At 32.7% G+C, this 25,941-nt stretch overlaps 10 protein-coding genes across 10 annotated transcripts; 6 read left to right on the top strand and 4 right to left on the bottom strand.

The window, feature by feature from the left end:
• Positions 1–16: 16 nt before the first annotated feature.
• DFA_08695 (uncharacterized protein) lies at positions 17–1,074 on the top strand (the record flags this gene model as incomplete). The annotated part of the gene is made up of 4 exons (XM_004356130.1): positions 17–88; positions 187–400; positions 469–706; positions 792–1,074. 4 exons carry the CDS (start codon positions 17–19, stop codon positions 1,072–1,074), a joined length of 807 nt encoding a protein of 268 aa, XP_004356183.1.
• Positions 1,075–1,198: 124 nt separating this feature from the next.
• Positions 1,199–2,149, bottom strand: DFA_08694 (uncharacterized protein; the record flags this gene model as incomplete). Its single annotated transcript, XM_004356129.1, has 2 exons — positions 1,199–1,923; positions 1,996–2,149. The coding sequence occupies 2 exons, from the start codon at positions 2,147–2,149 to the stop codon at positions 1,199–1,201; spliced, it is 879 nt and encodes a 292-aa protein (XP_004356182.1).
• Positions 2,150–3,078: 929 nt separating this feature from the next.
• aatB (aspartate aminotransferase) lies at positions 3,079–4,401 on the top strand (the record flags this gene model as incomplete). The annotated part of the gene is made up of 1 exon (XM_004356128.1): positions 3,079–4,401. One exon carries the CDS (start codon positions 3,079–3,081, stop codon positions 4,399–4,401), a length of 1,323 nt encoding a protein of 440 aa, XP_004356181.1.
• A 277-nt stretch (positions 4,402–4,678) lies between these two features.
• On the top strand, positions 4,679–5,571 carry DFA_08692 (uncharacterized protein; the record flags this gene model as incomplete). Its single annotated transcript, XM_004356127.1, has 3 exons — positions 4,679–4,709; positions 5,249–5,267; positions 5,478–5,571. 3 exons carry the CDS (start codon positions 4,679–4,681, stop codon positions 5,569–5,571), a joined length of 144 nt encoding a protein of 47 aa, XP_004356180.1.
• A 1,998-nt stretch (positions 5,572–7,569) lies between these two features.
• DFA_08691 (uncharacterized protein) lies at positions 7,570–10,177 on the top strand (the record flags this gene model as incomplete). The annotated part of the gene is made up of 3 exons (XM_004356126.1): positions 7,570–8,769; positions 8,843–9,262; positions 9,353–10,177. 3 exons carry the CDS (start codon positions 7,570–7,572, stop codon positions 10,175–10,177), a joined length of 2,445 nt encoding a protein of 814 aa, XP_004356179.1.
• A 265-nt stretch (positions 10,178–10,442) lies between these two features.
• DFA_08690 (uncharacterized protein) lies at positions 10,443–11,793 on the bottom strand (the record flags this gene model as incomplete). The annotated part of the gene is made up of 3 exons (XM_004356125.1): positions 10,443–10,877; positions 10,963–11,098; positions 11,183–11,793. 3 exons carry the CDS (start codon positions 11,791–11,793, stop codon positions 10,443–10,445), a joined length of 1,182 nt encoding a protein of 393 aa, XP_004356178.1.
• Positions 11,794–12,057: 264 nt separating this feature from the next.
• Positions 12,058–14,795, bottom strand: gnt13 (putative glycosyltransferase; the record flags this gene model as incomplete). The annotated part of the gene is made up of 5 exons (XM_004356124.1): positions 12,058–12,093; positions 12,202–12,509; positions 12,597–13,389; positions 14,235–14,297; positions 14,772–14,795. The coding sequence occupies 5 exons, from the start codon at positions 14,793–14,795 to the stop codon at positions 12,058–12,060; spliced, it is 1,224 nt and encodes a 407-aa protein (XP_004356177.1).
• A 63-nt stretch (positions 14,796–14,858) lies between these two features.
• DFA_08688 (uncharacterized protein) lies at positions 14,859–18,853 on the top strand (the record flags this gene model as incomplete). The annotated part of the gene is made up of 2 exons (XM_004356123.1): positions 14,859–18,401; positions 18,482–18,853. 2 exons carry the CDS (start codon positions 14,859–14,861, stop codon positions 18,851–18,853), a joined length of 3,915 nt encoding a protein of 1,304 aa, XP_004356176.1.
• A 109-nt stretch (positions 18,854–18,962) lies between these two features.
• Positions 18,963–19,727, top strand: DFA_08687 (uncharacterized protein; the record flags this gene model as incomplete). The annotated part of the gene is made up of 1 exon (XM_004356122.1): positions 18,963–19,727. One exon carries the CDS (start codon positions 18,963–18,965, stop codon positions 19,725–19,727), a length of 765 nt encoding a protein of 254 aa, XP_004356175.1.
• A 95-nt stretch (positions 19,728–19,822) lies between these two features.
• On the bottom strand, positions 19,823–25,608 carry DFA_08686 (DUF1794 family protein; the record flags this gene model as incomplete). The annotated part of the gene is made up of 12 exons (XM_004356121.1): positions 19,823–20,153; positions 20,219–20,300; positions 20,371–20,450; positions 20,642–20,712; positions 21,255–21,640; positions 21,709–22,356; positions 22,431–22,710; positions 22,776–24,502; positions 24,580–24,797; positions 24,869–24,950; positions 25,027–25,480; positions 25,549–25,608. The coding sequence occupies 12 exons, from the start codon at positions 25,606–25,608 to the stop codon at positions 19,823–19,825; spliced, it is 4,419 nt and encodes a 1,472-aa protein (XP_004356174.1).
• Positions 25,609–25,941: the final 333 nt, after the last annotated feature.

The raw sequence follows: 25,941 nt of genomic DNA, 5'->3' as shown, positions 1-25,941 counted from the left end.
TATATATAGAGAGAGAATGCCAAAGGTTACACACGATAGAAAGTTACATATTAGCCATCATCACAAAAAGACTGATGATTTTGGAAAGGTATGAATGAATGATAGATTAGAGTCAACGGGTAGTTGATAACATATAGATAGATAATCTAACCACTTTATTGATTGATTGATTAATGAATAATGTAGGCAGAAAAGACATCATTTGTATCATTGAATACTACAGCACCATCAGTACAATTAGATATATCTAAATTCAAGAATAACTTTAAGCAACTTCAAGAGTTACCAACCACTCAATTGGCATATGACAATCAAGCAGATGCTGCCGAAACCGATTTCCATAAACAACAAATATCAAAGAAAGAGAAACAAAAACAAAAGAAGGAAAACTTTTTAAACAGTATGTGCATACATAATTGAATGAATGATGAATGGTAAGCAAAGTTTACTTATTATTTATATTTCTAGAATTACAACCATTTATGAAAAAGAAGGAATCAAATACTATTAACAGTAATGACAATAATAATAATAATAATAATCAAAAACAATCAAGACAAGATCAAGAAGATGATGCTGGTAGTTTATCGATGAATAGAAATGAATTTATGGAATCAATTCCAGAAAGACATAGAAATGGTATTCATTCTGATAATTTTATTACCAGTAATGTAAAATTAACAAATACAAAGAAAAAGAAAATATCGTATGTAATAGTTGTGGTAGTTGTAGTAGTAGAGATACAGATTCTATCTGTCCGTACAGAATTAACAAATCCTATTTGTATTTAGTAAACAAGAATTAGATCAATATAAAAATGTTGTTTCACATCCAGAATTTAAATCAAATCCATTTGCAACATTAAAGGAACATTTGTCCAACAGTGTAGCAGCACAAAACCAAAAGATTGAACAAAGAAAAACATTAGAGAGAGAATCAATCAGAAGAGATAAACAAAATGCCAAACAAAAAGAAAAACAACTTAGAAATCCACAACAACCCAAACCAGAATTTGATATACAAAGACAATCAGTAGATTTCAGTGATTTGGTTAATAAAATGGATCTCATATAACTTATTCGATCTATCTATTTTAGAAGGAAAAAAAAAAAGATATATATATAATCATTTATTATTATTATTATTATTATTTACAATTTTAGTTTAATATATTACAACAAAAAAAGATTAATCTTAACTAATCGACCTTGGTTATTGTTGGATTAGTTATAAAATAATCAATGGTCGATGAACGATATCCATCTTTTGAATAGGTTATTGGAAAGAATGATTCATCCATTTTAGTTGAGCCAACAGACTTGTATCTTCCATAGATATAGCCAACGTTGTGAGGGAGGAATTCACAGTCACTTGGGATATAGTGAATAGCAATACTCATACGTTCTTTAAAGCTTGATGGATTGGTGGCAGAACCATGCCACGTTTTTCCATGATGGATTGAAAGACCACCGGCACCAACCTCTACTGGACAGATATCAAATCGATCGATACCAGATTGTTTAGCAGCATCGTTTAGAGTATGTAAATAGTCATCAGGTGCATGGAATTGGTCAGTCATACCAGACCGCATAGTCCAAAGATGTGACCCCTTTGCATATTCCAGTGTTCCATTATCACGACTAACATCACCCAATGCAATCCATACAGTTGCAACTTGCGATGGATTAAAGAATGACATGTAGGGTAGGTCTTGGTGAAACCCAATTGGTTTCCCCTGACATGGTTTCCAAAATATATCGTCTTGTGCTACTTTTGCACCGTTCCAACCCATCAACGTTGCAGCAATCTTTCCCAACTCTTCACATAGTACTAATTTAGCTATTGATCGATCACACTTCCATGCATTCACCATTTCTCTTGTTACATTCTCTAATGATAGTCCTGGTCTATAATGCCATTCATCTATAAAGATAAGATAAATCAAAATGAATAACCTCTATCCTATCTCGACAACTACAATGAATTGTATCTTACCAGGAAAGATTCCAGTTTCAAAATCACCTTTAAAGAGTGATGGTATCTTGGATGCAATACTATTAACCAACACCTTGTCAACTACATTCTCGAGTATGAGGAATCCATCTCTATCCTTTTCATTAATATTAACTTTTCTAGTTATATTTGTCATATTTGTTGTAGTTATACAACTTTCCATCTATCTATCTATTATCTCTATCCTATTTTCTATTCTATCTATCTATCTATTGTGAACAACAATCAAAAAATCAATCATACTGACTAGCCCACTAAAATTGGGTTTGTCAATGAAGTGTAAATTTCAATTTGAAGTTGTAGAAAATACTTTGAAGTTAACCTATAGTACACATAATGAAATGATGAACAACAAAGAACTGACCAGATTCAAAAGATGAGACGATTGGTTGTATGATTGCCTGGGTAAGTTAGGTTGCAAAAAAATAATGATAATGAAAATAATTTTCGAGTTGTTGAACCAAACGTTCAATTTCAAAATAAGGATATCTCTATCGTCATTTCAAATTGAATCATCTTAGACATAAAAGGTGAGTTATAAGAAGAATAAGAACAACAAACACTCTCCTCTATCCTCTCTCGGATAATATCAACAACAACAACAACAAGCAGCTCATATTCGGAATTTACATTTACAAACAACACCCCCACAAATATATTTTTTTTTGAATAATTTATTATCTCTTGCTTGTTGTTAGATACATACATACATCCGAAACACTCTTTCACTCAATACCTCTACCTTACCTTACCTTACCTACCTACACAACCTGTCAGAATCATACACACATTCAGCAGCAATAGTACTAGTATAGATAGATATTTGAGACCACAAAATAATAATAATAATAGTAATAGTAATCATCTAAAGCATTATCATTAATACATTCGAATACAGGATATTATCTTTCTTCTATTAGCTTCCATCTAAACGATTCAATTCAGACAATCTTCATTTTTTTTAAATTTTCTTTTTGTCTTTCAAATTATCAGTTACGTCACATCACGTCTCCTCTCTCTTCAACTTTCTACTCTAACAACAATAATAAACAAAACAAAACAAAAATGTCATCATATACTAATCATTCAAGTGTTATAGACAAGGTCAATAGTAGAATTCAAAATCAAATATTTTTGGATATGGAGATTAACAACACTGCAGCAGTTTCAACAACTGAGACATTATTTGCCAATGTACCATTAGCACCAGTCGACCCAATTCTAGGTGTATCGATGGCCTACAAGGCTGATCCATCACCCAACAAGGTTGATATCTCTGTTGGAGCATATCGTGATGAAAACGCAAAGCCATACGTACTCAAGTGTGTGCGTGAGGCTGAGGAGCGTTTGTTGGGTGCCACCAAGGAGTACTTGCCCATCGACGGTATCCCAGAGTTTAACAAGGTGTCTGCCAAGCTCTTGTACGGCGAGGACATTGTCAAGCGTGAGAAGCAAATGGTCACAGTGCAAGCATTGTCTGGCACAGGTGCCCTCCGTATCGGTGTCATCTTTATCCGCAAATACTTGCCCGCCGGCACAACCGTCTACATCTCGCGTCCATCCTGGGCCAACCACCACAACATTTGCAAAGAGTCGGGCGTGCCATCGGCCGAATACACCTACTATGACAACAAAAAGAACGGACTCGACTTTGACGGTATGATCCGTGACATGCGTGCCGCTCCATCTGGCTCGGTCTTTGTCTTGCATCTCTGCGCACACAACCCAACCGGTTGCGACCCAACCGTCGAGCAATGGAACACCATCGCCGACGTCATGGCCGAGAAGAAGCACATCCCATTCATGGACTGCGCCTACCAAGGATACGCCTCGGGCGACCTTGACAAAGACGCCTACTCGGCCCGTCTCTTTTTCAACCGTGGCTTTGAGATGTTCTCTGCCCAATCATTCTCCAAGAACTTTGGTTTGTACGGCGAGCGTGCTGGTGCCCTCACCATCATCACCAAGAGTGAGGCTGTCATCCCCAAGATGCTCTCGCAACTCAAGATGGATATCCGTGCCATGTACTCCTCACCACCAACCCACGGTGCCCGTATCGTCGCCACCGTCCTCCAAGACCCAAAGCTCACCACCCTCTGGGTCGACGAGCTCAAGCTCATGTCTGGCCGTATCATGCGTGTCCGTCAAGAACTCTACGACGCCCTCGTTGCCCGCAAGGTGCCAGGTGACTGGAGACACATTGTCCAACAAATCGGTATGTTTACCTACACTGGTTTGTCAACCGCTCAAGTCGAATTCATTGTAAAGAAATACCATATCTATCTATTGGCCAGTGGAAGAGTCTCTGTTGCCGGTCTAAATAGTAAATCTGTACCATATTTTGCTGATGCCATTGCTGATGCTGTTGCAACTATTCCAAAAAATTAAATTAAATCAAATCAAATAAATAAATAATAATACATTTTTTTTAAACAATATAAATCCTAGATGTAAAGGAATGAAAAAACGAGTAGTAGATAAAGATGGATAGATTATATACATCCATCAAAAGTTTCATCGAATTGTATTCATCAAAATATTAAAGATGTGTTTGGACAGGAGTGGATGGATGCGTTTTCATGGTATGTCTCGTTGTTTGGTTTGATAACCCATCGACATTTGCATCATTAATTATCTCGTTCTCGTCTACTGAACACTTGTCATCATGGCATGGGATGGTGTCTCTCAGTCTGTAAGTTTTTAATTAAATTCTAAAATCTTATGCTAAAAGCGGCAATTTTACACTCGAGAAACCAAGAACGCAATGCCACCCAAAAAAAAAAAAAAAATTAAATTATAAATTAAAATATTAAATTAAATTTGAAAAGAGAGAGACGAGAGAGACGAGACGAGATGAATAATATAAATATATATAATTAAGTTGTCCAAAGGTGAATTAATATTGTTTATTGTTGAGAGTAAATTAATCAAATATGTAAGTAGTAGTAATCAAAAAATATAAATGTATACATTTATTTTGTAGATCACCATTCATAGAAACTCAACTCAGATATTGGTACATTTTATAGTTTTACAATTTTTTTTTTCTTTACAATTGTAAAAGATAATAGATTGAAACATTTTTTATAAATAATAATAATAATAATAATAATAACAATATTGAATGACTGTCGTGAGCACAATGAAAAAGAGTAGTAGACAGGAAAATTAGTTTTTCAAAATAATAAGATTTTATAATTCCTTTTTTGGTAATTCATAGTCTCTTTTTTTACAGTTGACGTATATCCAAAATTGTAGGTTTGGAATAATTATCCTTTTTTTTTTTTTCTAAAATATTTTCCCAATTGAGATAGACAACCAATAATAATAATAAAAATCGTATATTAGAAAAAAAAAAAGAAAAGAGATAATGATTAAACCCCCACTACTATATAGTCAATAATATTAATCATAAAAAAGTAGTAGTAGTAGTAGTAGCAGCAAACAGGAAATATTATTGGTAGGTTTAAATTCATGGAGAGACTCGATAGAAATAATAATAACAATAATAATAATAACAATGAAAATATTGGATATTCAAAAGTTTGTTGTCAATGAAATTTGATACCAACCAATTATCTCTTGTACATATTGTTCATTCTCTCAGTCTATCATCTTTTCAAGTTTTCCAATAATGCATTTATTATTGTTTTTTGGTTGGTCAAAGTAATAATTTTCGGTGACTATAGTTTACATCCACATCCTCTCATCTGAATGGTGAAGTTACCCACCCTCTCACCACCCAAACCAACAGAGACGAAAAATTAATTTCAATAGTAATGAATGGGGGAGTCATTGTCATCATCATTCATTACCTTATTATTATTATTATTACTATCAAAGTTTAAACCCCCCATTTCTGTATCACCCCCACTCTTCCATCATCTCATAAAAACCATGGATAGATCTTGTTAACAACTAGTTGTCGTTGGTTGTAAACTCATAATATTTATTTAATAAGTTGGATGTATTGGTATTGTAATACAATTCAGCTCACAATCTATATTAGTATGAGGGGAAAATACAATTAAAAAGATGATGGATTGTCTGGTCTGGGTTGTTAGTAAACTAGTACAGCAGCAGTCGGACTTGGGAATGAAGGAAAAGGGTATTAATCCGTCTTCCAAGTTTTATATATTTATATATAATATTTTTAATTCTCTTGTTTCAAGAAATTAAATTAATATAAATATTAAACAAAAAGTTGGTTAGGGTTAGATTAGTTTAGTTTTGGTAATAGAATATTATTTTCTTCTTTTGAAATTATTACTCCATTTTCATTCCTTTAAAAATCAAAAAAAAGAAATAATTAAATTTAATTCATCAATGACAACAAGAAAGGTCAGTTGATTCTATCAATCAATCCATCATTCATTCATTATCCATCATTGTATTGTGTCTTTTAGTTTCCAAACAGACACACAAATAACTCAAATCAACACAATAGTTCGCCATTTCATTCGATCTGTCATCATCATCTTTTATAGAGAGGGGTGCTATGTTGATTCATCGATTCGTCACTACTCAAAAGTCTAAAATGTAAAAGAAAACTCTTCCTTCCATCCATCGATCCATCCAGCTCTACTCTCACTATGTGATTGTTGTTTTTTTAAGCTTTTTTTTTTTTGTTTTTGGGCATCCCACACCGACATGCACCCCTTTACAGCGATATCCATTGCATCATGTCTCATCAACAACGCGTCGTATCCCAAACTCGGATTTCTTGATCTTATTGCTCACAAACCCCCAGAGACAACCCTTTTTATTGTTGCGCGTATCCTGTGTGTTTTGTTGCGATGCATGATGCTCTAGTTGTTCACCATCTCTCCATCATTCATCATTCAACCAACCAAACCAACCAACCCATCCCATCCATCTCTTCTGTCTCTCTTCTCTCTCTCTCGGTACACGCATTTCATTAGTAATGATAATTGCAAACTAGTTTGAATAGGTATAAACTAACATCATGTTTCTCTTATTCTATAATAAAAATATAATAATATATAATTAGACATAGATACAACAATAATACAACTATAATAGTCATCAACAGACACCATCAAGAAATACCTACCTCACCTCTTCCTTCTTCTTCTTCCTTTCAATAGCATCTCATCATTCTATATCCTTTAATTAATCAATCACTCACACATATAGCAAGAAGAAAGAAAGAGATAATATAACAGAATTACAACTCCAACAAATAAGTTCATCATACACTCACACACTCACACACACCATAGCTATAAATTCATACACACACACCATAGAGCTCGAAAATAGAAATAATATTATACACGAAATAGGATACATTATATACCTTATTACTCACAGTCCATCCATCCATCCATCCATTCATCGGACAAACAATAGCAATCACAATAACCAAACTATTTATTAAATTTTAATGATCATATTTATTTACAACGACAAACAACAACAATATTTATTTAATAGATACATATAATAATAATAATAATAATAATAATAATAATAATAATAATAATAATAATAATAATAATATAGTTATACAACAATATATAAATATTAATATTAATGGCAACCTTAATAACTATATCATCACCATCACCCCCATCAATGTCTACTAGTGGTAGTAGCGGTAATAACAATAACAATAATAATAATTCAACAACACTAACGAGTAGTGGGTCAAGATCACATCTTCATCCATCACTCTACAAAAATACAGAGACTCATAGTTCAAACAGCCTGTATTCTCGAGACGACTATGACGACGACGACGAGTTTTATGATGCTCTCGATACACCCTCTTGGACACCCCCAATAGGCCACTCTTATTTACTTGGATCTGGGTCACCACGAGGTCCAATCTCATTGACTCTTAGTAATGGTTCAATTAAAACTGGAAATAATAATAATAATAATAATAATAATAATAATAATAATAATAATAATAATAATAATAATAATAGTTTAACAAATAATTCTGCTTCATTGCCATCTCCTGCTCCTCTTATTCCGACCGACAACAACAACAACAATAATAATAATAATAATTTAAAACAACAACAAAGTATTAATCCACCAAATGGAGCAAATGGACCAGCACCAACATCAACTACGACCGCACCTACCATCACACAAAGTAATTCATCTTCTACTTCATCGTCGACATCATCATCTGGAGGAAATTCACCACCTCTTCAACCATCTCCACTTTCCTCATCACCACCTAAAGAACGTGTTCTTGGTAATAGTGGTAATCTTTTAAAAGATAGTAAGGATAAGGATAATAAGGATAATAACAAGAGTAAAAGAAATTCAAAGGTTTTAAATTTAATTAAAAACAAAAAAGATGAATTACATAATTTGTTTACTGGTCAAACTAAAGATAACAATAATCAACAACAACAAACGACGATATCAAGTAATAATAGTACACCAACCAACTCAATGACACCATCATCTACACCACCATTTGGTGCTACTAATGGTGGTAGTCTAGATTCATTGCCGTCGACCATTTCAGATACCGAGTCATCGACGACACCACCTTCATCTGTACATCACCAAGAAGGTAGTAGACTAAAGAAACTCATCAAACGAATGAGTACACTCGACAAGGACGACCTTATTCCTTCACCATCTTCATCTCTCTCTTTGGAAAATGGAGCAACTGCCAATCCTCCCAATAATTGTAACATAAACAACAACAACAACGATAAACATAGAGTTTCGAGATGGTTAAAGAATCTTCATTCAACAACTCCAAATGTATGAAATCAAAATTTACATAATAATAATTCAATCAACTAATCAATCAATCAATTCATTTATTTATTTTTAGATAAAAAAGAAAAAAGAATTAAATAATGGATACAAGATGATACAATCAGTAAAAGCACATACTGGATCTATATGGGTTACATCATTTAATAAAAATGGGACATTACTAGCTACTGGTGGATCAGATACCATTGCTCGAGTATGGGAAATCACTAAACCACAATCAACCGGTAATAGTAATAATAGTAATAGTCAAGAAATTGGTGAATTAAATCCACCACCTCTATCGATACTCAAAACTGCACCCAAAGTAGTATTAGAGGGTCATACAGGTCACATTTTAGATATACAATGGTTGTCCAACGATCGATTATTGACCTCTTCAATCGATACCACCGTTCGTCTATGGAATATAGAAACTGGCGAGTGTTTAAGAACTTTCGAACATAATGATATAGTTGTTTCATTAAGTCTTGGCATTGTAAGTAATAGAAATAGAAAGTAGATAGATAGTTGTTTTGAAAATATTTATATATATCTAATTTCTGTTTTTACTTTTTACTTTGATTAGTCACAACAACATATATTCTATACAGGAACATTAGATGGTATAATTAGAAAATGGTCATTGGTTGAAGCGGAACCAATGGATCAAATGGAGATTGGAGAATTTATTACGACGATTACATTATCGTTTACACCACACCACCTCATTGTTGGTACACATCTTGGTAATGTGTTTATATTGAATCCTGCCGATTTTGAACTACTAGGTAAATTCAATGTCAGTATGAACCACACTGCTAAAAAGGGAAAGGGTCCAAAGATTGCAGGGCTGTCTATTGCCACCTCGAGTGACTCTAACCATGACCACGACACACTACTCATCAGCACCAATGATTCGTGTATTCGTCAATACACACTACGCGATTTCAAGAGAATCTGTAAATACAAAGGTATGGTTTTGGAAAACTACCAAATCAAACCAACCGTCTCTCCCGATAACCAAAGTATCATCATTGGTAGTGAAGATGGTAATTGTTATGTTTGGGAAAACTTTGCTCATTCTTCGTATGATAATGATCATCATCATTCATCGTCTTCCAAAGTGTCAAAACTTACCGTTGAGGGTTGTGATTATTTTACAACTCTAAACAAAACTGTTACTACTGCAACCTTTTTACCTTTTTCTTCATATCATAATAATATTAATAATAGTAATGGAATCAATATAAGTAGTAGTATTTCACCAACCAATTCAACTTCATCCATATCGACCAACTCCTCCTCCTCTTCCTCCTCATCATCCTTGTCACATTCATTGGATATCGAATACAGATATTTGGTTATCACTGATACAACTGGTCAACTTTTAGTTTATCATTATTCAAAATAACCCAACTCGCACAACAATATTATATATAACCCAAATAAATATTTAAAAGCAATCTCCCATCCCTCTCAATATTCAAATATATTTGAGAGAAAAGAGATACATATTATTATTATTATTATTATTAATAATATATTATTTATATAAAACTAAAATAGTAGTAGTGGTGCAAACATAAATATATTATATTTATATTATTATTTGTTTAGTTTGTTTTGTTTTTTTTCGATATTTATATATATATATATTTAGAGGTTAAAATTAATATTTATTCAAAAGATACTTTCTTATTTGAAGTTGATTTTGTTGGAGTTGAAAGAGCAGCTTGTTCCTTTCTGGTACCCTTTGCCTTTTTCTTGAGGTCAGCCATTAATTGTTGTTTCTTTTCCATAGCTTCCTTTCTCTTGTCTTCCTTTGCCTTTACTTCGTCCTTTGCGTCTTGGATCTTTTTCTTTTCAGCGGCAATCTTGGTGTTGGCAACCTGCTCTTGTTTGGCAGAGAGGTTCTTGGCAATTTCATTTGCCGATTCTTCAGATGCAAACTTGGCCTTTTTGTTGGCCTTCTTTTCCAATGAGTTCTTTACACTTTGCTTGAGGTAAGAGTCAGCATTTGCTTGACTAACAACTGGTACCTTTGCCTTGTTTGGCTTGGCTGCCTTTTTAGATTTTAATCTCTTTGGTTTTTCTGCTTCTTCTTCTCTTTTCTATAAATAATATTAAATTAAATACAATAATAATAGTTAGTATATCATAATAATAATATATTATAGATGATTGGATAATACAAACAGATTTAGTCTTTTTATCAATATGTGATCCCTTTGGTTTTGGACCATCAACTGGAATAAATACAGTTAAAACACCTTGTTCGAATTTGGCTTCAGCCTTTGTTTCATCTACTTTCAAATCCATTGGGAATGGTTCACTTTTTAAAAATGGAAATTAATTATTAATATAACTTGATGGATAGATGGATGGTTGTGTTTGTTTGTTTGTTTGTTTTTCTTACTTAATTACATATTTTTTAGAATAGTTTTTGGTATCTAGTACAAAACGAGTAGAGGTAATGTCGAGGTTGATGTATTGATGTGGGATTTTATGTAACATGACTTGAGCTTTGATAGAGTGATGATGTTGACTATATAACAAATTAAAGGCTGGTGTTTCTCCTTCCAATGGCTTTTCTTCTTCTACGACATCATCTACCTTTCTCTTCTTTTCGACAACTTGTTTCTTTGGTGCTACTGTTGTCTTTTTAGTTGTGGTTGGTGCAGCGACGACTTCAACCTTTTTCTCTTCTACGACGACTGGTGTAACTGGAGCAGCAGCAACCTTCTTGGTGGCAGCAGCCTTCTTTGCAACAGCTGTAGTAGTCTTTTTGGGTTCTTCAACAACTGGAGCTGGAGCTGGAGCTGGAACAGCAACAGTCTTTGCAGAAGTCTTTGTTGAAGTCTTTTTAGTTGGTTTAGCGACTACTGGAGCAGCAACAACTTCCTCTTCTATATTTTCTTCGATGATTGGTTGCTTTTCGATGACTGGGATCGAAACCTTCTTGGTGGCAGCAACCTTTTTAGTGGTAGTAGTTGACTTCTTGACTGTTGAGGTTGTTGGGACGACCATTCTTTTATCTTCTTTTAATAATGTTAATAATAAATATATATAAATGAATAAATCAACAACAATGAATGAAAAATACACAACCTCTTATAAAAAGCCGATTGACAATGTAAAACGAACGACGCGAATCTTTTTTTTTTTTTTTTTTTCGTTATTATTTTTTTGGGCAAAGCTCAAATTGATATTAATTTAAATTCAACCATGCTACTAGTATGCGAGGCTAGCATGGTTGGGCTATGCTATGGTTGGTCTTTTATACTCTAGTATTTATTCTGTATTGTTTGTAACATCAGTGATTGGTACCTACCAATGATTATTTGATAAACATTCATTGGGGATTGGTTCGTCGAATAGTCTGGTGTTGATGTCATGACCATTGGCAATTCTAGTTTGAGGTAGGATATCACATACTATTCGAAGACTATCCCATTGTTGTTCGTCGAGTGATGGACCTTCCCAAGATGCGGCGGGATGGTTAATGTGAATGATAAAAGCTTGCAACACCATAAATTTAAATCCTTGTGCAGCCATGGTAAATACTTGCGAGTTTTTGTCAAACCCGTAGCCTTTTAATCTCTCATCGAATGCTAAACAAGTCGATCGATTAAATATCAAGTATGGCTCATAAATCCATCTATACTCTACTTGGTATAAATCATCGGTTTCATACCATCTACTATAATTGGTTGGTGTATGACATTTTGGACAAACATTTAAATCTAAACAAAAAAAAACAAAAGTAAAGTAAGTTTGAATATTTATGTATTTATGTATTTGTTTATATTTAAATTTTCTATTTTACATACTTGTAGGATAAACCTTATTTTCTTTAATCATTTTTAATAATGATTGTTTATCATTTGGTAAATGATTTGGATTTTCTGAACTTGCAAATGATGGTACTACAAATGCTATTTTCTCTTCTTGTTGTTGTTGTTCGTGTGATGATAGTGGATGTTTGTTTTGTTGTTGTTGTTGTTGTTGTTGGAGAAGAGTTTCAATTTGAGCACTAACATATTCATTCATTCCAAGGTGTGGAACAAAGTCGGCATCCATCAATAAAACATAATCTGATTGTGCATATTTAATGGATAGGTTCCTTAGGTTATTGACAGGATATCTAGTGTGATTGGCATACAACAAGTGTATATCTACATATTCAGCCAATATCCAATGTTTTCTTAACAATTTTTTCAACTGTGGAATATCCTTTGGATTTTTGATAAAGACCGCCGTTGAAATTGGACCTTTCCATTTTTTAGCCATTGCAACTACTCTTTCAATTCTATCAACTGTTGCCTGTGTAACTATTGTTACCATCGTTGTTGAAATTGTATTTGTTGTTGTTGTTGTTGTTGTTTTATCATCTGATTGTTCATGTCGATTATTATTATTATTATTATTATTATTATTAATATTATTATTCTGATATTTATAAGCTCGATGGAAAAAGGGGACAATATTAAATGGTTGATGTATTCCATTTAAAAAATCATCAGATGGTATTCTATTCTTTTGTCTTTCTATTAATTCTTCATTTATCTCTTTTTCACTTTTATGATTATTATTATTATTATGATGGTCAATTGATTTTAATTTCTTTCCAATTATTGTTTGTGATTGTTTTCCATTTATCGTTTTAAATCCAACATTACTATTATTATTGGGTATGAATATAATCAAACTGATAAATATACTTAGAATAATAATAGTTATTAAAAGTATTTTGATTCTTTCTTTTTTTATAGTTATAGGTTTGATCATCCCCTTCCTTGTCTTGTATGCTACAACTAATAGTTGTTGCTATTGTATGTATTTATATAATATTATTATTATTATATTATGTGAATGATGAATGACAATGTACATTTACATTGCATAGTACAACGATAAATATAATTTAATAAAATTAAAAAAGAATAATGGAATAGTATTGATTGGAAATATCATATGATCGTCTGAATTATTTTAAAATATCAGTCAGTCCCATGGATGGGAGGAATAAAGAATAAAGAATAGTCTGTCTGTATGTAATGGCCATCACCATCATCACATAATGAATAAATGAATGCATTTAACCATATAAAGTGATCACTTTAAATCCACCACCTTTTTAAAATCTTTAAAAGATCAAAAGTGTTGTGTTGTGTGAATGCATGGGGAAGAATGGTTAAAAGTTCCCAACAAACAAACAAACAAACAAACAAACAAACAAACAAACAAACAAACAAACAAACAAACAAACAAACAAACAAACAAACAAACTATCGATAGTAGACGAGTGATATTATAAGTGAGTGAGGAGGAAGGGTGTAATTTCTCCATATGACATTGATTTGGGAGTTGGTGAGTAAAGTCCTTGAAATTGATCCGTTACCTCCACAAAAAAAAACAAAAAAACAAAAACTGCGTTTAACCAGATCTTTCAAAATAGTACTACTCACTATACCTCCTCTATCCCTCCCTCGATCATTCATTGATTGGCTATCGATAGCATTGTTGGATCTCTAGATAAATATAATAAATAGTGTGTATTTATAAATATCATTAAAGGTATAATATCATATATCACATACATACAATATTCAAAGCAGTACAAATTTTCCCTCCAAAACAAAAATCACACAACACCCTCTTTCATTCATCCCCACCTAGCCACACTCTTATCAAATCCATCAATCACCTACACTATAATATAATAATAATAGTCAACAAGAGGATAGATAGATTAGTTGACTTGTTGTTGAACCGATTAATTCCTTCATTCATTCCATTCAAACCTACCTTTCAAATCATCAAAGAACAAGTAGTAGTTGTAGGATATTTTATTAATCTTTTGTATTATTCGATAGGTCTTATTCTTAAGCAGCAGATAATATCAGCAGTATTAGCTACTACTACTACGTATAGAGAAGCACCATTAACAAGTACTTGTAAATATCTATCTATCTATCTATATATAGATTCGACGATCGATAGACTAAAGACTGATACCTAATATTCATTATAGATAGATTGGTTGATTGATAGATAGATAGAGTGCTATCCTCTAAAAGATAAGAGAGAGAATGTCATCAATACACGATGATAATCAAGCAGCACTGTTGACAGATCATACAACGACTTCTGTGGTTTCAGCTGAAGATTTGGTCGATGCAACTATATTGGTGGTCGATGAAACAACACCTAATATTGTATCTACCCCTTTAAAACCTGACCTAGATCAGCAACAACAACAACAAGAAGAAGAAGAGTCATTGTCTTTATCATTGACAACTTTAAAATTAGAGACATCATCTGACCAAATTAAAAAGGAAGATAATGTAGTTGTCAAACCACAATCACCTTCTTTATCGAGAAAGAAAAATGTTGCTACTACTTCAACTACACCTTCTTCATCACCAAGTGTTAAATCAAGATTATTGAATGGAACTACAACTACAACAACATCGACCACAGGGTCACCAAGAACTAGTAGTTCTGTTACATCAACTGCAAGAATATCAACACCAAGTAAATCAGGATCAACTACAACATCTAGAGTAAGCTCACCATCATCATCATCATCACCTAAACCATCGACACCTATTCGATCTACCTTTGGTGGTGTATCATCTACTCCATCCACTCCAAAGACACCAACTACTTCCTCGTCGAATAGAAATAGTGTCAATCTTACACCAACTACTACTACAACTTCATCTAGAACATCAACTACCATGTCTCCATCTACATTGTCATCGACATTTAGTAAATATGCGTCGTTGAGTAGTCCACAACAAGCACGTAGTTCGACCATGCCAACACCTCGTACTGTTTCCAGTCCACACTTGCATCGAACAACCACCTCTCACAGTTCATTCACTCCATCCAAATCACTTCCATCGTCACCCAAAACACCATTGACTCCTCCGACCACCACATCGCCAGGACAAAAGAAAGAATTGCTAGACTTTTGGAAAAAGAAAGAGGTAGAGTCCAGTCCCACTAGATCACCCTCGTCGTCGTCACCAAGAGTTTCATCTCCTGCAACACCACGATCACCTCTCTACAAGACTACTACTACGACACCAGATTCTAAGCGTACTGTAACGAGTACAACTACCACTGCTGCTGCTCCAGGATCCCCATTACCAAGTTTGAGTGGATTATCTAGTTCTCCAAGAACAGCTTCTCCATCAACTAGTAGAACAACGTCACCATCTCCATTACGTACAAGTAGCAGTAGTAGTGGAAGTAGTTCCCCACGTACTACTTCTCCCACTATGTCCACCTCACCAATTTCCCCATCACCATTGAGAACTAGTTCATCGTCAATCACTAGATCGACATCGAGAACTTCAACTCCATCACCATCCACCTCTAGAACATCTACACCATCTCCATCAACTTCTAGATCATCTACCCCTACTACCACCTCTACTGCCGCCAAGACCACTACTACCACGTCAAGTTTGAGTGGTAGAACATCAACCACCTCTACTACATCTACCACTTCTACTACTACTACTACCACTGCATCCAAGAGACATTCTATAGCAATCTCCAAACCTGCAACAACACCAACTCCATCACCATCGACTAGCAGCTCATTGTCCTCTACCATGACAACTAGAGACAAGAGAAGCTTATTGACCACTAAAAAGACGTCATCAATGACTTCATTACCAACTACCACAACCTCCAAATCATCACCATTGGCTAGAACAGCCACCACTCCAACAAGACCATCCACTGCTTCTTCAATTACAAAACCAACATCTACCACCCCAACAAAGCCAACCACCACACCAAAGGTTGAACCTGTTAAAATAGAACAACCAAAGGTTGAGGAGGTAAAAGTTGAAGAACCCGTCGTCGTCGTCGAGCAAAAGGTCGAGGAGGTTAAAGTTGAAGTCAAGGTTGAGGAACCAATCGTCGAAGAACCAAAGGTTGAAGAACCAGTCATCGTTGAGCCAACAGTTGAACAAGTCAAGGTTGAAGAACCAATCGTCGAACAACCAAAGCTTGAAGAGCCAATAATTGTCGAGCCAACAGTCGAACAAGTCAAGGTTGAAGAGCCAATCATCGAACAACCAAAGGTTGAAGAACCAGTCATCGTTGAGCCAACAGTTGAACAAGTCAAGGTTGAAGAACCAATCGTCGAACAACCAAAGCTTGAAGAGCCAGTTGTCGTAGAGCAAACAGTTGAACAAGTCAAAGTTGAAGAACCAGTCGTCGAAGAGCCAATAATTTTCGAGCCAACAGTCGAACAAGTCAAGGCTGAAGAACCAATCATCGAACAACCAAAGGTTGAAGAACCAATCATCGTCGAAGAACCAAAGGTTGAAGAACCAGTCATCGTCGAGCCAACAGTTGAACAAGTCAAGGTTGAAGAACCAATCATTGTTGAGGAAACCAATGTAAAGATTGAAATTGTTCAACAAAAAGAAGAAGATATTAAAGAGCAAAAAGAAGAAGAACCAATTATCATTCAAGCTCAACCTGTACAGATCAAAGAGGAAAAGAAAGAGCAATTTGTAGATGAAGATGAACAAAACCAACTTGGATCTGCACAAAAACAACAAGAACATTTGATTGTTCCAACTCTGACAACTGAGCCAGTTAGTGTGGTCGTATCAGTTGAAACAAACAAGGTTGATGAACCATGTGACGGTTTGGGATCAAGCAAGGAAACCAATAGTTCAACAAATAGCAATAGTAATAGTACAAATAGCGATAAAACAGAAGAAGATGATGAAGACGAACAAGATGAAGAAGAAAAGGAAGAAGACGAAAAAATCAATGGCGAAAAGAATAACGAAAATAATGATGACGAAAAGAAAAATAACAAACAAGATGAAAAGAAATCAGATCAAGAAGATGATCAAGATGAGGAAGAATCATCAGAAGAAGAGGAAGAAAAGAAAGAATTGGAAAAGGTACCAGAAACTTTGCCAGTAGTTACTGCACCTGCACCTGCACCTGCACCAGTAGTTATAGAGAAAAAGTTTGTTCCACCACCTTTAATTTCATCACATTCTTCTCCATCATTACCAACCAACAATAACAATAATAATAACAACGATCATCTCACTACTCCATCATTTAGCACAATCTCAACCTCTGCCGAATCCCTTCAATCATTCCATTCATCACTTGCATTACCAACAAGCAGTGGTAGAACCGAATCATTGACAGCTCCATCCACCCCAACCTCCCTTCCTCTGTCTGCCACCCAACCCATCCAACTCCCACCATCGGCAGCCATCTCCAAACCCGTCCTTCCACCACGTGACATCAAGGAAGACACCAAACGTGTATGGGTTAGAGGCTTTTCCACTTTGCCAGTAGGTGCTGATCTCCCAAGACTTGCATTTTGTATTTCTATTTTTTCACAAGACCAAGACCCAACTGTCGATCTTGCCAACCGAGGTAATCCTAAAAAGACGGTTCTCGATATTTTATTCGCCCTTAGACAACTTTTCAGCAATATTAACAACAATGACGCACAAACCAACGAATCAATCCAAACCAACTTTGAATTGGTCCCAAGAAATGATGATGGATCAATAAGACCAAATGATCTTGTTCAATTCCTTATAGCAGAATTTGGTGAATCTTCTCCCATTGTATGTAGTTGAAAGAAATAAGAAAATGGAAATATTTATATATATCTAAATTCCTTTTATTAACTTGTTTTATATTTTAGTTGCAAGTATTAAAGGGATGTAATCAAGCAATTATTGCACCATCAGTTATTGAATTGAGACTTGGTATTTGTCCACCAAAATTAATGTTCAAGGACGCCGGAGGATGGAACATCAAGGTTAGTCGAGACGAAAAGAATGACAGTGTAATAGTATCACATACAAAGAAACAACAACACATGGATCTCAGAAAGGAAGATGAATATTTTGAATTTGTCTGGGAATTGGAAATGGTATTCAACAATGATGTTACCCAACTCAAGGGTGTAACACTTTCAATATTGGAATTGAATTTTGGTGAAAAGACTAGACAAGACAAGAAAGACGAATATCATGCAATCTTTGATAAACATTTGAAAACTTCGAAACAATAATAATAAATAGAAAGAAAATTAATATATTAATGAAATAATAATCACCATTCATCTGAACTTTTTTTTTTTTCCTCATCATCATTGAATCATCATCTCTAAACATATATTAATGGCATATAGGATAACATTAGATCATATTAAAGAAGATATAAGGAACATTGAAAGATTAGAAGAGAATGATCAATCAACATACTTGAATGAATTGATATACAGTTTAAATAATAATAATAGTAATAATAATAGTGATATAGTTGGTAGTGGAGAACTACTATCAAGTACTACCAACAATAAAAAGGATATATTTGACTTTATATTACAGAATGTCGATCTAACAAGAGACATTGATAACGAGTATCAATATGTAAAGGAAATAGTTGGATCACTGAAACAACAATCTTCTTTACAAAGCAGCGGTATGCTCATGGAAGACAACCCACTCAAAGACAATTCAAAGTTGATCAACGATCCTTCAAGTACATCTTCGCCAACATCAGGATCACCGACAATCTCTTCATTGGCAAACAGTCAAGAAATTATAGATAGTGTGGATATTAGTGACAAGAGTTCATCATCGTCGTCATCATCTAAACTCAAACCAGAAAGAGTGATCCTCAAGAAATTAGATCAACTACAACTTCACAATGACACGTTTAAAGAGGCATTTAGATTCATTGAAACAAACAAATGGATTCAAACCAAAGGTGTAGATCTCATAGACAATGATGGAGAATTAAATACTCAATTGACAAATTATATCACCATTTTAAATGATTCCATTAATCAATTAAATATATTAAAAAAGAATCAAAATAATAATGGCAAAGTAGATAAAAAAGAAGAAGAACAGAAAGAAGAAGAAGATTCAATTCTTTAAAGTGTAAATAAAAACAATAGGACTAATATACAAATATAATATTTAATATATATAAAAGATAGAAATAGATTGTTATTATTTATTTGTTTCACCTTTTAAATCTTTTCAAGTAAACTATCAAGATGTCTTTGAATGGTTGGTGTATTTGTTGTAGCCATGTCAAAAGAGATCTCTAAACGATTGTCATTGGTCAATTTGAAACGTCTGATTGCATCAGTTACATGTGGTGATTTGGCAGATGCAGTTCTATTGATCGAGGTTAGCTTCAACTCGATTGATTTGTCTTGAGAATTGTAGCTACCATCGTAGATATCAGAGACTCCAGTTGGTTGTGCATTCACCAATTCGATACGTCCAGTTGGTGGGAATCTAAGATACCCATTCTCTACATGTAACAGTTGTCCTGCTTCATTCCATGATTTTTGTCTTTATTCACAGAGAGAGATTAGTCTAAACATGATGATCAATATCATTGTTATTCAATTACTTACTGATAATGAATGAATGGTTTACCAGCAGTACTAAATTCTAGTTCCTCAGTGTAATTGAATGAAGTAATAGTTGGGTAGATTCCTACATTTACAAAAGTTTGATTAGAACAGTAAAAAAGAACAAGGTCTTTCTTCTCTCTCTCTCTATTTACCCTTTCCAGTGCCTTTCCACTTTCCGAGTATCCACGAAAAAGCTTGAATGTTGGGATGAATATTCATTGTTGATCTTGAACTAAAAGAGTGTTTGTAAAAAAAAAAAACTAGAACACATAATGTTTTTTGCAGATTATTTATTTAAATAAAGATATTTACCAATTGGCAAGTTACTCTCTATTGATTGCTGTTTCAGGAAATGAATAGGTGTTTTTATAACTTGTTTGCTTATGAGGTGTCAAATGAAATCAATTCGCCTCATAATCAAACAAGTTACGAAACACCTTATTGAATATGATGTGCTGGTTCAGGAGGACAACTCTTCTGGCTTTAACTGGAACCTAGATGAATCAAAATATTGTATAATTAAAGGTGTGGAGCCAAGATCTAAAATTGGTTGGTCGTGTCGTTGCCTATGTAGTTGTCTTTACAATATAAACAGTCACCGTTTGTGAGTTGTTTCATTTTCTCAACGGGACAGGAGAGATATATAGTATTTTCAGAAGGTTGTTGGGTTGGTGGTTATTAGGTAGAGTTGGTGATCGTAGTAGCCTACATGATTTATTTTGTAGAATCAGGCTAAAGAGCTGAGTAAATGTTATGATGGATATTAGATCTTGGTCTAAAATGACCGTCGTTGAGTAGAAATGATGACCGTAGAAAAGAAAAAAAAATAAAAAAAATAGATTTTTTCAAAAATAACCAAATTATATATTTGTGATAGATCAAGATGGAAACCTGAAATTTTATTCGGAATACATGATTTATTTGAAATTTACTCAATCAAACTGAACAGATGACCAAACCCTTTTATTTCCTCCTTTAAAAAGAAATTGTCAGTAACATCACAATTGTTTTGATTACCTATATCAAGGTTACATACCATTTTTATAACTTTCATATCTTGGTTTAAGGAAGATTGAATTGAATGGAACCCTCCATTGTTAAATGTATCCAATATTAAAAATCTTCCAAAAGAACCATAGTAATTATAAATAATCTTTGTCAACCTTAGACATTTTTTCCAAATGTTTTTGTAGTCTTGGTAGGCGGGAGGATTGTGAATTTGTGGAGTTGATTTATCGATTTCAATTGGTTCTAGCATTTCAATAGAAGGACCATTAAAATTGGGTAAATAATCGAGTATGGCCAAAAATTTCTTATTATAAACATTGGGATCTGAAAATTGTGACCCTGTTGATCTCTCCATCCAATGACATATTACTTTGACCAATTGTTTTAAAAAATGTCTAAAAAATAAAACATGTTCTAGAAAAAAAAAAAAAGTATCAAATAAGTAAAAACTATTGTATTGATTACTACTTTACTTTACTTACCTTGATCAACTGGTATATTATATGTTATATTTTTTATAGTTATTTGGGACAAGATTTGATTTTGATTTGATATCCTCTTTAAAACTGCATTTAACAATGAAAATACATTTGGCATTGATTCGGTACTTGCCCTTTTTGTGATACTTGACCAAGTATTATCATGAAGGAATTGAATGATGGGTTTGGAGACGCTAAAGAAATCCTGGGTATAGAATTTGATATCGTATCGGTCATTTGGTTGCTTGAATAGTCGTTCAAGAAAGAGGAATGTAGCTTTGGAGTTTTCAGTAGAGATTCTCTTTATACATGTATTCAACACTAGGTATCGAAGATAGTGTTTTGATACCAATCGGTTTGCAAACAATTGAATTGGTGAACTAGGAGAGGTATCCTTGTAAGAGTGTAAAACAATACCACAAAACATATTTGCAAATGATGATTGATTCTTTCTCGCAATCGCTCTCGAACCAAAGAGATCCAATAACCTGTCAATATTATCTTGTCCAACATTAAAAATAGGTGAACATCTTGTACAAAGAGTTGTAATCATTAAATTTCTTTTTCCTTGTTCCAAAGGATAAAATAAATGGTCAAAACATTCAAAAATAATAAGTTCTATTGATTTTGATAAATCTTGATATGTTTTATCTTAAAAAGAAAAAGAAAATAGATTTAAATTAATATTGAATTAAATAAATATTGTTTGATTGTTGTTTACAAACCTTTTGAATTGATTAAACAAGATTTAAAAAATTCTAAAAATGATCTAAGAATTTTTTCAATGGGTATTGTTGGTTGTAGTTGATTTAAATTCCTGAGGAATACTTGTAATGTTTGGTTTCTATAAATTGATGACGGTGTTTTTGTAATACCTTTAAATAAAGGACTATCCTTTATCATTTGATTTTCAATCAATGAACTAATATAATCTCTATGTTCATCTCCATAAATTGGATCAACTAAAATTAAAAAAAATAAATTGATACAACTATTTAATTTTGTCTAAAAACCAAAATAAAAATTAATATTAATATTATTATTATTTGTTTTTTCTATTTAACACATACAGATAAAAATTGATTATCAACCTTTAACATTCTATTAAAACAATGTAAGGAAATTTTAAATATGAGATAGTTTGGTTGTTTTAGTTCATTCTTTTTCATTGCATCCCAGTGATTATCAAATGGTTGATAATCAAATTTAAATTCCAATCCATGAGATTGAGTATAAAGAATTTGATAGCAGTCTACCAATGCATCCATCATTATTGAATGAGATGAATCATCTTGATTTCCTTTGAGGTAGACATGACATTTTGGGATGATATGATTGGCCAATGATATGATTGATTCGGTTACTCTTTTCATAATTGTGTTGTTTTGATTGGCTCTTTGATCCGATTTCAAATATTCCAATACAGACATGGTAATTGATTTTGTAAACCTTGGTAGGTTTTTGTAATGTGGTCCAACAAAATGTTCACCCAAGATAAATTGGTTGATGGCAACTCTGATTGGAAACCAAGGATCTGGACAAACACAATTGTTTTTTTGATTTTCGACAAGTGTTGCAAATTTATCCAATATATAATCGGTCAATTCAATCTTGTCCATGTAGTTGTTGTATTTTAGACTATCAACTAAACGAAGTCGATCCCAAACTCTTTCTTTAAAATTGCGTACTAGTCTAACAATTTTATCATTTTCATTCATATGATTATAATGATAAAGATTATCTTTTAAATTGAATGAAATGATAAATACCAAACAGTTGATGATATGTTTGATGTTGTTTTTTTCCAATCCAAGGTTATCAAACTTTAATAGACAACATAGTTTGATAAAAGATTTGGTCAAGTTTCGTTCCTCTTCAAAAGACGAACCACTTGGTTTGGAAAGGATAATTGAAATGGTTGTCAATGTCCAAGAGTATAATTGAAATCCTTCATCTGATAAGACTTTTAATGGTTTTACATAGTGATCCAACAAATGACCAGGTTTTTTCATTAGCAATTGTTGAGCAGACTGAGATATTTTTTCAACCTTTAAATCCTCCTTGATTCTATTAAGTATTGATGATGATAATGTAATTGTTTGTTCTTGTGATGGTTTAATGATTTCAAAATATTTTAATAATATTTTTATCCATTGAAATATATAATCTTTTTTTTCAAAAATATTATTATTATTATTATTATTTTGATTATTATTGTTGTTGTTGATATTTTGATCATTGATTGTTATTGGTTCATCAATTTCCATACTATTTTCTGAAAATATAAAATCAAAACTACTATTATTAAAACTAGTATCATTAAAATGATAATTATAATTAATATTGATATATTCCAAAATATGTTGAAGAGGAAGTGATTTTTCCAATGGAGCAACATAGGTAATATCAAATATAAAGTTGAAAATGTCCAAATAAAATTCTTGTTGTGATGATGGACAATTCCAAAGAGACAGCAACTTGAATGTATAGTTTTCGATAAATGCCAAATGTTTCTTTACTCTGTCTATCATGTTCCAATCATCTTTTAACTTTTGTAATCCTTTTTCTCTATCTGAATTGGAGAGTATTGATTCCATATATTTTTCAACCAATTTAAATAGTATTGACCAATGATAGTTTTTGGTTGATGTATTTGAATCATTGCTAGATGTTAATTGATCGGATCTATTAGATACAATCAATTCATTTCTATTTGCAATTGATTGTATTGATGATGGTGATTCTGCCTCTCTAATTGTAAAATATTTAAAACACTTCATTATAAATATATTTTGTTCTAAAATAAATAAAATATATATTAATACTATTTATCATCTTTGTGGATGATCTATATTTCTTTCTTTTTTTTCATACCTTCAATTGATATAGTTTGTGGTGATTGTTTAATGATGTTTGATTCATTTAAACAAACAGTAAATAATCTCCAAAATGAAAGTCCTTGACTACTATTATTCTCGACTACACATAATCTATCCAATGATTTAACAAAACTATGAAATCCTTCAATAGTTGTAATATTTTCTTTTCTATTATTACTACCACCATTTATCTTTTTAATATGTTTCTTTTTTCTATAAATATAAAATATCAATATAATTGTTGTACGTTGTTATAGACCTATTCTATTGTTATTTACACATACTTTAAATTTATAATTTGATTATTTAATGATAATAAAGATGTCATATAATGATAAAGATATGTATTTAATGATTTGATAGATTCTAAAGGTAAAAGAAAGAGGTATCAATATTAAAATCTATATATCAATGTATTATTACTATCATCACTTCTTCATACCATTATCATTAAAATCTAGTAAAGAAATTGATTTTAAAAGTTCTAGAATGGAAGTATTAAAAGTGAACCAATAAACCAATTGAGGTATATCCAATAAAGTATTACCTCCTCGATTTCCATTATCAGTGTACACTATACCACTATCCAATCTTTGTTTTTGATAAAGAGTTGTGTATTGATTGATATCAAATATCTGAGCAAAGACACCTATTACAGTGTCCTCTAGATTTGATAACAAATGCTTTATAAATCCAATGATCCTTGTCTGAGACAACTTTACAAGATGATTATGTACATAATCTCTTAGTTTATCAATAAAATCATGTGGTAATTGACCTAGTCTCTGATGATCAGTAGTAGAAGTAGTAGCATTACTCTTATCGAAATGAGAATAATAAAGATAAAGATTACTAGTCAAATTTCTAAAACATGTTTCTAATTGATTACCAAGTTCCTAATGATTATAAAAACATAACATGTCAGTTACAAGCACACTGTGTATATAATATTATAGTACTATACATTATCATCGTATATTGGTAAATGTAACTTTATATCACAAGATTGAATATAAAATGACATGTCTCAAGAGAGACGACAGACAGATGCAGATGATGTAGGATGTTCAATCACCTTGATCAGTTGCTGTTGTGTGTGAACGTTATGTTAGATCTATCTATTTCTTTGATTTTGTTTCTATAGTTATTGTTTCTTTTTTTAGTAATGTCCATTGTAAACATGGTGAGAAATAACACTTTTAATTTCCTTTTTTGCAAAAAAAATTATTTTATTTATTTTTAATATATATTTTCAACAAAGGAATCCATCCATTCACTAACGGTCAGATCAATTAATAGATGGGGCGGGTGCAATCAGTCGTTAATAGTTAATAGGAAGAGGTCTTTCAGACTCTTT

Source organism: Cavenderia fasciculata, assembly GCF_000203815.1.
Source record: "Cavenderia fasciculata unplaced genomic scaffold Scf_ET2XIPL01COFD4-5, whole genome shotgun sequence".
Lineage (NCBI taxonomy): Eukaryota > Evosea > Eumycetozoa > Acytosteliales > Cavenderiaceae > Cavenderia > Cavenderia fasciculata.
This window is presented reverse-complemented; position numbering and strand designations above follow the sequence as displayed.